Here is a 12,263-nt window from a genome sequence, read left to right on the forward strand (position 1 = left end):
CTAACCCTAGGCAATACATTAAGTCATACATTAAGTCACAAGATCAGCACAAAGATTTTAATCCTCTGAGAGGCCTAAGGCACGTGTTTTAGGGCCATTATCAGCTAATTTGGGTTTAAGCACCATAAAATGTTACATAAATGGTGCTTTCATTCTGCATATGGCTAGAAAACCAATCATTTCTCTCAAAAACCCTTGATCGACCTTAAAAGCCTCCTGTAAATACTTTTTTTTTTCTTGCTTTGGTAACCACAGGAATAACAAGGGGCGGAATGTGAGGTATGCTGTTGAAGCAATCGTGCTGTACCCTGTGCGTGCATGTGCATTTGTGTATTTCAATGTGTAGACTTACCTTCTCCGCCCATGCCCAGAGGCCAATGCCCAGGAATGCTGCTCCGAGTAACTGTAAAACAAAATACACAGAGGAACCCTGAAAGTCTGCTAATGTTCAACAGAACAACCACTCTATTAATCACACTGCACCAGACTTAACTGCATGTGAGTGTGCACCTGTGGCAGTTGGCAAAGAGAAGAAAATCTTATTTGAGCTTTCAAAGGTTTAATTAAAAGCTTGATGTGGTGAGACCAAGTCCTTAGATTGGATGCTGTGGCCAAGTTAAAATCAACAGTACGGTGGCCCTGAAGTGCAAATCACGACAAGTAGGAAAACACAACAACAAATCAAAAAACAAAACAGCGTATAGGAAATCACAACAACAAATATGGAATCACATCAGCAAATCGCAAAACATAAAGGCAAATAGGAGAACACAACAACTCTCAAAACACAATGGTAAATAGAAAAACACAATGGCAAATGGGAAACAACAAAGGCAAATAACATAAAAACAATGGCAAATTGCGAATCAAACAAACAAAAGAGAAAACACAATGACAAATCAGAAAACACAACGGCAAAACAGAAACCACAACAATAAAACAAAAAACACAAGCACAAATCGGAAAACACAACGACATTACTCCTACCGGAAAAGGTGGGTGCCTATCAGCAAGGATCGTCGCTGACTGGACGCACTGTCCGTCTCTTTAAGAGGAATGAAGGTATCTTTCATGTGTCTGCATGAAGGGAAACACCAAAGGAACCAGGACAGAGGAATTAAAAATATTAAGATGTATTGCCGGGGCATCCGGGTAGCGTAGCGGTCTATTCCGTTGCCTACCAACACGGGGATCACCAGTTCGAATCCCCATGTTAACTCTGGCTTGGTCGGGAGTCCCTACAGACACAACTGGCCGTGTCTGCGGGTTGGAAGCTGGATGTGGGTATGTGTCCTGGTCGCTGCACTAGCGCCTCCTCTGGTCGGTCAAGGTGCCTGTTCAGGGGGGAGGGGGAACTTGTGGGGAATAGCATGATCCTCCCATGCGGTACATCCTCCTGGCGAAAGTCCTCACTGTCAGGTGAAAAGAAGCGGCTGGCGACTCCACATGTATCGGCATGTGGTAGTCTGCAGTCCTACCCGGATCAGCAGAGGGGGTGGAGCAGCGACCGGGATGGCTCAGAAGAGTGGGGCAATTGGCCAAGCACAATTCAGAAGAAAAAGAGGGGGGAAAAAAGCACAAAAAAAAATATATTGCCCTCATTGTGGCAAAAAGAATGATATGTCTCACTTCAGCTAGTTGGGAATAGTTCTTTCTTCTATACAACCCTGCTTCTTTTAAACGTGTCTTCAGAGTGCGCATACTCATGGTGACGTTGTGAAAAGCTGACAACATATCAAAGTATCCCCTCATACGTATGCCCTGCATCAAAATAATCTCTGATAGTTGTAAACGTTGAATCGTTGGTAGGTAGTGCTCGTGTTATCATGTGAGAGCAGCAGGTAAACATGGTCTGGGTGTTACACCAAAATCTGTGACCCATCAGATTACGTTGACCCTGCCCTTAAAATGTGCTATTTCGGCCATCCCCCCAGATGCTAATCCAAATCTTACTCACACTAACATTAAAAAACAAAACAAAAAAAATACTCCAACAGAATGCCTAATCTTAACCATTTCTATTTTTATGCTTAAATTTAACTGCATCGATCTGACTGCTGTATCCTGTCTGAAATGGTGTGTTTTAAAAGCAGGGTCATATAATCTGATGTATCAGATTTCAGTGTAACACCGGAACCACTTTGTATTTCGAGCATGAAATACATCCAATCAGCGAAGATCCTTGTCGATCGGCACCCATCTTTTCTGGTAGGAGTTAATGTCGTTGTTTTCCGATTTGTGGTTGAGTTTTCTGTTTTGTCATTCTGGTTTCTGTTTTTCCGTTGCGTTTTCCAATTTGTCATGTGTTTTGTGATTTGTGGTTATGGTTTCTGTTTTGCCGTTGTGATTTCTTTTTTGTTAATTTCATCTGCAATTGTCATTGTAGTTTGTTATTTGCCGTTGTGTTTTTTTGATTTGTTGTGGTTTTTTCCTATTTGTCGTCCTGATTTGCACTCCAGGGCCACCGTAGTACAGACATCTGACAGGCTGCAGCATAGCCAATATTCACCAAGTATACCAGTTTGTTAAGATATACTTTATAAATCCATCCATCCATCCATTATCTTAACCGCTTATCCTGCTTTGTGTCGCAGGGATGCTGGAGCCTATTCCAGCAGTCATTGGGCAGAAGGCGGGGAGACACCCTGGACAGGCCGCCAGGCCATCACAGGGCGGAAATTCATCCTCTCCATTTAACCCATCCCAGCTATGTAGCGAGGAGCAGTGGGCAGCCCCAGTGCAGCACCCGGGGACCAACTCCAGTTCTCCTTTCCTATTGCCTCGGTCAGGGGCACAGACAGGAGTATTAACCCAACATGAATGTCTTTGATGGTGGGAGAAAACCAGAGCAGCCGGAGGAAACCCATGCAGACATGGGGAGAACATGCCAACTCCACACAACAAGGACTTGGGAAGGCCTGGGGTTCAAACCCAGGACCTTCTTGCTGTGAGGAAACGGTGTTAACCTCTGGGCCACCATGGTGCCCCTTATGGTATCCTTAATGTCAGACAAATAATATCAAGAATGCTAAAGAAAGAGAGCCTCCAAGTTCTGACTCGACAACTTTATCAGCCACAGCCTTAGTCCTTGTATTGGCACCCCTATACACAAGAACTTCAAATAACAGTTAACAGTAGTTCAACACTCAGACTTCGTCACCAGAAATGTTATTATCCACATCTGAACAGCTCATTTTGTGCAGTACCTAATATGTTATGGAAATGAAATGTCACTCATAGGGGACTGCAGTTCGTAATGAACTAAAATGAGGCACATCATATTGGCTGAGCCTGATTCAAATAGGCCCAGTTAAATTACCAAATCATACTGGTGGGAAGCTGACAACAGGAAACGCCAAAACAAGCCCAAAAATGGTACTGCTTGCTAACTGACAATGATCTGCACTTGCCCTAATACAATTCTGAAGCCATCCAATTGGCCTGCCTTGATTACATTACTGGCTGTCACCAAGGACACGGCAGCTTCAGCTGAGGGTGATGAGCAAGGGGTGTCAAGGTAAACAGGCAGAGGCGTTCCAGTTGAAAGAATGAGCATTAATCCATTTAGCTAGACTAGGAATAATCTACACAAATGGAAGAGACTAAAAAAAAAACAACGACAATGCGAGAGAGAGAAAAGTAAAAGACAACTTCGTGGCCATGACTTTTTAATGCAAACTTCAGTGATGAGCCATATTACTTTGCTAAATGTTGAACTCATAAATATTGCAATCCGTAAGATTTTGCATTGTTATATCAATTTGAAATGCAATGGTGATGTGGCGATTCTGTTGGACAATCAATTAATATTACAGTCAAACAGCATTCCAACATAGCTGGATATAGGAGCCAGACAGAAACAGACCTGTTGACACAGATTTTCTTGATTACAAACAAGTTGCAGCAGCTGTTGTGGCTCATGGCTGTCAGAGTAACCAGCAAATAGCCCACACCCCTGTAAAAATGTGATCTTCGGACCAAAGTTAAGGAAGGCAGTCAGTCTAAACGTCATCAAACTACATCACCACACTGTTCTACAGTTATATCGATCGTTTGTCTGACAGAAGCATTGCCATATCAGCTGGCGATATTTCCAAAATGTGCATGTTTGCCGCTGTCAACATTTCAAAAGTGGTATATGAAGACTGAAGGGTGTCTCCAACCATGGTATTACGCAACCCTACTCTATGGTCCAATAATGGTAAAATAATTATTAATTACTGGAGAAATTAAGCAACAGACTGCAGCTTTAACATCATAATTTCTCTCAATGATTTGGGGCATAAAATCACTTCATGAACATCTTTAGAGATGGGCAATATTTCTGCCACTTGTATTAGAAATACGTATTTCAATTACTTTTGAGTATTGTGTTGTCAGTTAGGGCCGGTGTGTAAATAAAAGAGTACTCCTGGGGTCATGGACACGGGAGCTACCAATACAAACATCTCTGCCTCTTGACTTCTTCTTCCACGCCAGCTTGCCACATTGGTGTCAGAAGTGGGATTGAGCTGAAGAATGGAGAGGGAGATCCAGAGATTGGAGTGGGACACTGAGCAGATCCGCTGGCACTTGGAAAACCTGGCATGGCGAAAGACGGGGCCCGCCAGAGATGGAAGTTTTCCAGCCAACCCTGACGGCTCCAGTGTACCACGGTCCCAATGACCTCTAGAGGCCAGGAGGGCCAATACAGGGGAACGCCTGCTGCCCGCCGCCACCGACCACCCCCTAGAGGTTAGGAGGGCCAATCCAGGGGAACGCCTGCTGCCCGCCACCACCGACCGCCCCCTAGCAACCGGGAGGGATGCTGCACATGGAACACCAGCCAAGCTGCTCAAGTACAACCGGATGACACAGCAGAGCCGTACGTCTCGCAAGTCCAATTAGCAGCATGGCACAGTGGATGGAGCAATGAGAAGGCTGCCATCCATCTGGCTCTGGCATTGGAGGGGAATACTTTGCAGGTGCTCCTCGACCTAGCCCCAGCAGAGCAGTGGGACCTCCAAGCCCTGACCATGGTGCTGGAGAGGTGATTCGGGCAGCAACTCTTCGCTGACCAGAGCAGGGAGCAGCTAGCCAGCTGCCACTGCCAAGAAGGAGAGAGCCTGGGTACCTTCGCTGCAGATGTGCAGCTACACGCCCAACAGTTACCCGCAGTTCAACGCAGCCGCCCAAGAGGAGCTGGCCCTCCACCAGCATGTTCGCCTTGCCATGCCCCAGTCTCTCAGCGAGGCTTTCTGCGAAGCTGAATGGGCTGAGGTGGTACTCTCCACACAGCTTACCCAGCAGAGGGCCCCCGCTCCCTGACCACATGTCAGGTTGGCTGACGACGATGAAGAGGAAGAGGTCTACCAAGTTCGGCTTGCATCACAGCAGTCTCGGCGATGGCCTCCAACATCCAGGCGACATCCACCCCAGCCAACTGCCTGCTGTTACCGATGTGACGAGCCTGGTCACATAGCCCGCAACTGCCCAGTACCGGCACTGAAAGCCAGAGTCACCCAGCCAGCGGGGAAACAATGGCGCAGTGGCCTAGTGAGGGGACCGCCACTCCAGTCTCCAGCTCCCCTTCAAGGCCAATGCATGCTTGTTGGCCGCCAAGGTCACACCAAAGTACTGTGTCTGTACTGCCAACTCGACAGTCAATCCTGCCGGGCCTTGGTAAACATGGGGTCTACCATTTCCCTGAGGCGACCTGGCGTCCTCCTGGGCACCATCGGCCCACTCTTGGTGGCGTGATCGTCAGCCAACACCCAGCTGATGACGGTGACAGGAGAGAAGGCTGGCATGAGAGTGAACAAGTCCCTGCAAGTCCAAGCTGGAGACCAAGAGCTGGTGCACAAGTTCATCGGCCTGGACCTGCTGACCCGCTGGGGAGCCCGTGTTAACGTGTCGGAAGCAACCATCACCCTTGGCACAAAGACCGTGGTGCTCCGGTCCGGCTGGGGGAGGAGCAAGCTCAGGGACCAGCGAGCCAGTCACCGAGCAGCCGTCACTCAGCAGGTTCACAGCCCCGGTGCGGTGTTGGAGTGCGGCTGCTGCTAGTGGCAGGAGGAACGGGGCCAGATGACGCCGATGGTGGCGGCCGTCCAGACCGCCAGCAACAAGGACAGGTGGTTCCCGTTGACCACGCAGCAAGTAAGGCAGCAGCAGCAGGAGGCAGATATGACCCTGGTGCTGGTTAGGGGCTGGCTGGAGATGGGGAGGCGCCCTGAGTGGACAGATGTGTCAGCATTGGGGCCCGAATTAAAAGCCTACCACTCTCAATGGGACAACTTAGAGCTCCACAACGGTTGGCGTACCGGAGGTGGCAAGCTCCTGGACGAGGGAATGACCTCCTGCAGCTACTGGTGCCCCATCTGCTCTGTCTCCAGGTTCTTCAGATGGTCCATGGCTTGGTAGGGGTGGGGCACTATGGGAATGTCAAGACCCTCGACTGCCTCAGAGGGCGGTTCTACTAGCCTGGCTGTTGACGAGACGTGGAGCTGCACGTGCACTGCTGCGAATCCTGCAACCACCAGGCCTGGGCTGGCTCCAGAGTGCAGCAGAAGAGGGCCTATGACACACAGTGCTTTGGGTGGTCTTTTCGCCAGTGGTGGCACCCTGGACATTTGGGGACTATGTGTTGGGTGATGGGGTCATCGAAGGCTATGTAGCGAGCGGGGGAGGAGGTTGTTTTGACTGTTGGTGGTTCTGCGCTGGGGAAGCACAATGGCTGATGGGACTGTTAGTGCTAGAGTTAAAGTTGTGTTTTAATGATGACGTGTTCATGTTGTAGTTATTGTTGTGTTTGTTTGGGGGTTCGACTCTGACTAAGTAGAGGACTGTTACTGACTGACTGACTTTAGGACTGTGACTTAAGACTGATGTCGCTAGTTGTGACGGGGTGGGTGGGGGGGGTCGTTGTGCTGTTGTCAGTTCAAGGTGGTATGTAAGCAAAACAGCACTCCCGGGGTTGTGCGGTGTATGGGACATGGCAGCTGCCAATAAAAAGAGATCTCTGCCTCTCGACTCCTTCTTCCACGCTGGCTTGCCACAATATTTTCTCCATGATCCATAAATATTCCATGGTTAATTAAGGAAACTAAATTTGCCATACCCTACTTAATTGTGCGATCCTATTTACCATATACACCAACTGAATGTGCAACCCTATCTGAAGTTTATTAAAATCACTGCAAGTGTTGGGGCATGAGTGTGTACTTAAGAGCGATACTCAATAGACCATAATTTAATTCAAAATGTAAACAAAGGTTGCAGTTTATTTCCTAATAACTGTGGAGCCATTTTTGATTAACTGCATTCCTTAATTGGTTGAATAATTGGAATGACAAAGCTCTCACAATGGCAAATGTGTTTAACTCTTATCATGCGTTTTGAGTCTTCCTGTGTGCTTCTATTGTTAACTCTGTCTACAACCCACGTTTTCCTTATGATGCGAGTTTAACTGAACTGAATTAAAATTAGTTTTTGAACTGGAGCCAGCCGAACCCTCCCACAAAGCTTTGTTTGCTATGTAAACAAGAATCATAATTCCCATTTGTTCCCTCCTCACATTGCTTTTTGTTTTGTTTTTTTAGGCAAGATGTTTAACCCCCCCCCCTCTACTAGCTCCCCTACTGTGCATTTTACCACTTCCTCTGAGAGTCTGTGCTGCAGACAGACAGTGCGAGACTAGTACAGCTGTGAATTTTTTTTTTTTTGTTGTTACTTACAAAAGTAGACCTAGATGTTTGTGAATGGGCCATTGTAATTTTTCTATTGTTAAATATGGTAGTGCTTTCTTTCTCAAGGTTTTACCTAAATTGTGTATGTGTGTACAAGTTCCAATGCAAGAGGCTCTCCTCCACATGGACAGCAGGATTATCAACACTTGAGGGGATGCCCCGCTAAGCTAGCTGATCCTATTAACCTCAGCTAACTAGCAAACAAACCCAGCTTCATGCTGACACACACACACACACACACACACACACACACACACACACACACACACACACACACACACACACACACACACACACACACACACACACACACTCCACTCTCTCGCTCTCTCTCTCTCTCTCTCTCTCTATGGGCTTACTCAAGTGTATCTGCCCTCTCCATGACTCCCTAAAATGTTTCAGCGAGCTCTAGTACAGCCCTTGTTGATGATGTCATCTAATACATAGCAAACAGGAACTCAACATTTCTTTGGATTCTGCTTTCCTGTTCTCTATATGTGATACTGTGTAATCAATGAGTCAAACTGCCAAAACGAAGCAACACTGAAACAAGAGCCTTCTGTCCTCTTGGGAGCAAAATGTAACTGAATGAAATTGCCAATACAGTAGAGATATGGGCGACAATGGAAGGCTGAGAGCTGAAACTAGCTAATAACACACATCCTGCATGTAACCAACTCTGCAACTCAGTTACACCCTAACAAGCTCTTAATTACAGCATGCACAGCTCCCTAACATCTCAGCAACTCGGACAGAGAATGTGATTAATAAGGTGAATGTGAGGTATGTGCCTATTCCGGGCACTAGAAGAGGTGTTGTTCTTGAGTGTGAATGTCTGGCTGCCAACAAGCAGCTCTCAGTGCTGAGACAATTCAAGTAGCATTTTTCTATTAGCACTCTTGTTCTGAGCTTAATATTTAGGCCTCTTGGACTATATTTTCTAGCCAAATGACATTATAAGTGAGATACATTGATTTTTTGGTGGAGCATAAATCTCAGCTCTCTATGGTTTTGGAAATGTACCGATTTCCCCGCCAAAGGCGGTTTTACACAATACAAACAACAGTCAGGTCTTTTGGGTGATTATTAACAGAATCAGCCAGCAAGCTGGAGCTTGCTCTATAGACTATGACAACACAGAGAGACAAGCTAGCATGGCCTAGGTGTTCAGGAGTCTGAAAAAAAAAACCAAAACAGTATGAATCACACCCTAGGCAGTCAGCCTATGACTCAGTCTTTCCTGGTTGATTAACGGGTCATATCTGCATCAGCACAGCATTATTTACTACAAATGTTTGGTGGTTAATGTATGCATCTGTCCCACAAAAACAGAATCCCTACATGCTTAAAGTGGGACTCTATTACATTTCAGTAGGAGAATACTGTGAAGTGTCCTGTGGAATTAGAATACAGGAAGATGGCAAAAGAGTAGAAAGACAAGGGTGAGAGCCAAGTGCATATGGATCCCATCTGCCTGATGAGACTAGTGGGACAAGCATCTGAGAGAAGAAAACAGAAAAACACACCCGGGCTCCCTCCAGCCTTTTGTTCTAGCCATCCCCCTGTGTGTGTGTGTGTGTGTGTGTGTGTGTGTGTGTGTGTGTGTGTGTGAGAAAGAGAGAGAGAGAGACAGAGACAGAAAGTGAGAGAAACAATGCCGTCATGCAGCGCATGAGCACAATGGTGGTGGGCAGTGGTGAAGAGGGTGTTTGAAAAGAGGAGGGCTGGATAGTAGGGCTGGGTAGTATTCAGGCCCTTCTGGCCTTTGCGTCAGTGTGTGGGAAGACCCTGTGGGGCACTCAGACACTAAATTATACACCAACAGCAAAAAAGGGACACAGGCTGGCAGTAAGGGAGGGGTGAAGGGATGTGAAGAATGAACAGTGAGACGTATTCAGACTGTGGTGCAGAAATATGTGTGTGTGTGGGGGGGGGATGATAACACACAAATGAAGTTGACACCATTTCTGGAAATACAGAGAGAAAGCAGATTAAAACATAACAATAGCTTAAAAAAACACTATTGTAAGTCAGGTGAAGGTGAAACACAACAATGCAAAGGTCTTGATGTTCCAAAGAAGTTACAGCAGACGCAATGCAAGGTGAGAAATTAAACTAGACAAATGCTCTTAACTCTTTCCCTGGGTCTGCTAATTTTTGTCTTTCTACTCAACCAGATACTTCGGCATATGACCAACCCGCACTTGGGAGGTCCTTTTCCATTTTGCAGATTGGTTGGCAAATGGTAGAAACTTTTGAGTTTTGCCAGCGGGCTGTACACGTCTCATAATCAGATCCATAACCTGACAGAGTTTCAATGAAAACTGAGCTCATTGCAGTACACGGCACCGAGAGGGCAACTCGGGCTAATGAGATAAAAGGTTGAGAAAGCAAGAACTGGCAGTTTGGATAAAAATTTGCCATATTGTGCACCGTACTGTTGTGGTAACTTGCTGGAGCACGGACAAAACATCCCAAATCAATTATCTCGCCAACACAAAAAGTAAACACATCTAAGTTAGCAGTCATTTGTTTCCTATTATAACGGTCATATTGATGGCCCACGTCAAACAACACACCAAAACCCACGTAAGCAAGAACATTTCATGTTGAGAAAACATTTCATCTTCATATCATTTGACTAATTTTCGAGAGACAAAACACATTCACTTACCCAAAATATGATGTTGAATCCGAATAAGAAGTATTTCACGCAGCAGCTAACTTCGGCTCCTTTAAAGTGATGTTTTCTACTCATTCTTTTGAGAATGTTGGCTAGCTGGCTAGCTCGCTAACTAGTTGGGCTGAGTAATGCACTTCAACAGCAGAAATAAAGGTGTAGTTTTCGAAGCACTGAAGCTAACGTTAGCTAACTCCATTAGCTAAACAAAACTGACTGGCCAGCCAGCATTAAAATCTAACATAGACAACAAAGCTAATTAACCAGTCTGACGGGGCTTCTCAATTAGCCTGCTAGGCTTACCAGTTAGCTAGTTCAGAGACTGTTAGCATTAGCAGCTAACAACAACAAATGCAAGGACACTTCCCTGGCAAAAGGCACCGGCACTCATCTGCAGTTCAATCAATATGTAGCTGCCTAACGCTGAATCGGTAACGCGTAGAGGTCGAGGTAAAATCAGCACACTTTCGGCTATATGTGGACTCGATTTGTCTCTCTATTACAGCGTCTGGTTGGCCGCTTGAAATGTTCATTCTTGTTTTGTACTGTTAAAAAAAAAAAAAAAAAACAAGCCCTCGCTGTCAAATGAGGAAAGCCAGCGTTTAGGCAGATCTCGCCCTTTCGACCTCAGAGCGACCTCTAGCGCCTCAGTGGAGACTTCCTACCACTCCCGGATAACAGTCCTGGCAGTAGGCCTGTCTGTTTTGTTTGTTTGTTGTTGTTGTTGTTGTTGTTGTTGTTGTTTTTTTGCATCGGAGATAAAAGGTAAATGAATAGAAGCAATACTGAGCTTGGAAAAGAGATTCATCAAGTCTGACGCATATGCATTTAGAATAATTCACTTTTTTGTTTTGTTTCTTGGCAGCCTCTTGCTGGGGTGAATTATTACTTGTGAATACATCTAAGTTGTTATACGTTTTCAAAATGATGTCCCGAAAACAAGGGTGCGCTCAAAATAGACAAAGGTGGTAACCTTAGATCTAAGATATGGCCAACTTAACTTCTGTATGCTGACAATTTGCATTACAAACTGTCAGCATGGAGTATCACAAAGCATACCAAAGTTATTATAGGATATGACAATTGTGTGTTACCTGGGATGGGTAGGGAATATGGATAAGGGAGGGTTTTCATTTTCATTTTCCTTAACGGGTGAATATCGGCCCTGTGATGGCCTGGCGGCCTGCCCAGGATGTCTCCTTGCCTGCCGCACAATGACTGCTGGAATAGGCTCCAGCATCCCCGCGACCCTGAGAGTAAGCGGTTCAGATAATGGATGGATGGATTAACAGGTGAATGTGGAATGGAAATTATATCTACATACTAAATCAATGAGATTTATTTTGTTGAGATTAGTCAACCCACACTCAAAATTTGATTAGCAGATAGTGGCCATACTAATTAGAGAAACTGTCCAAATCGAAACAATATATCACAAGCCAAGGTCATTATTGTTTTGATATTTAAGAGCACGGTTTTAACTATTTGAAAACTCAGCAAGAAAATGGTTAAGCGCATGGATTCATGATGAACTTCTGTTTTTGGTCCTACAGATGGCAGTCTATGAATGTGCAATGAATGTGGCTTTGGTTCCACCCACACCCTGAGGTGTGGGTGTAACAGCAAAATATTGTTGAAATTTAGTGTCATACCCATCAAATGGGCATTAAAAAATACCCAGAATTGAATTAAAATATGAAATATAAATGAGTTTTTTTTCCGGTTATAAAGGCGTCTTCAAAACATATTCAAAGATTACGCAGGGGTCAGAGATACACAAACCTTTTTAGGGTCCAAGATACGCCACATGCTGTTGGTAAACCTACCACAAAAATATATCTTTAGATATCAAGTTA

General features: G+C 45.5%; 1 protein-coding gene across 1 annotated transcript in view; it reads right to left on the minus strand.

Annotated features, from left to right (window-relative positions):
* The window catches only part of tspan17 (tetraspanin 17), a 37,507-nt gene extending 26,951 nt beyond the window's left edge, over nucleotides 1–10,556 (minus strand). Inside the window, exons 1-2 of the mRNA XM_056288957.1 lie at nucleotides 10,402–10,556; nucleotides 353–403 (exon numbers count right to left, since the gene is read on the minus strand). Coding sequence (XP_056144932.1) covers nucleotides 353–403; nucleotides 10,402–10,485 — 135 coding nt within the window. The 5' untranslated portion in view covers nucleotides 10,486–10,556. The remainder of the gene's footprint in view (nucleotides 1–352; nucleotides 404–10,401) is intronic.
* Between the last annotated feature and the right edge of the window lie 1,707 nt (nucleotides 10,557–12,263).

Source organism: Lampris incognitus, chromosome 1 (assembly GCF_029633865.1).
Source record: "Lampris incognitus isolate fLamInc1 chromosome 1, fLamInc1.hap2, whole genome shotgun sequence".
In the NCBI taxonomy this organism is placed as follows: Eukaryota; Metazoa; Chordata; class Actinopteri; order Lampriformes; family Lampridae; genus Lampris; species Lampris incognitus.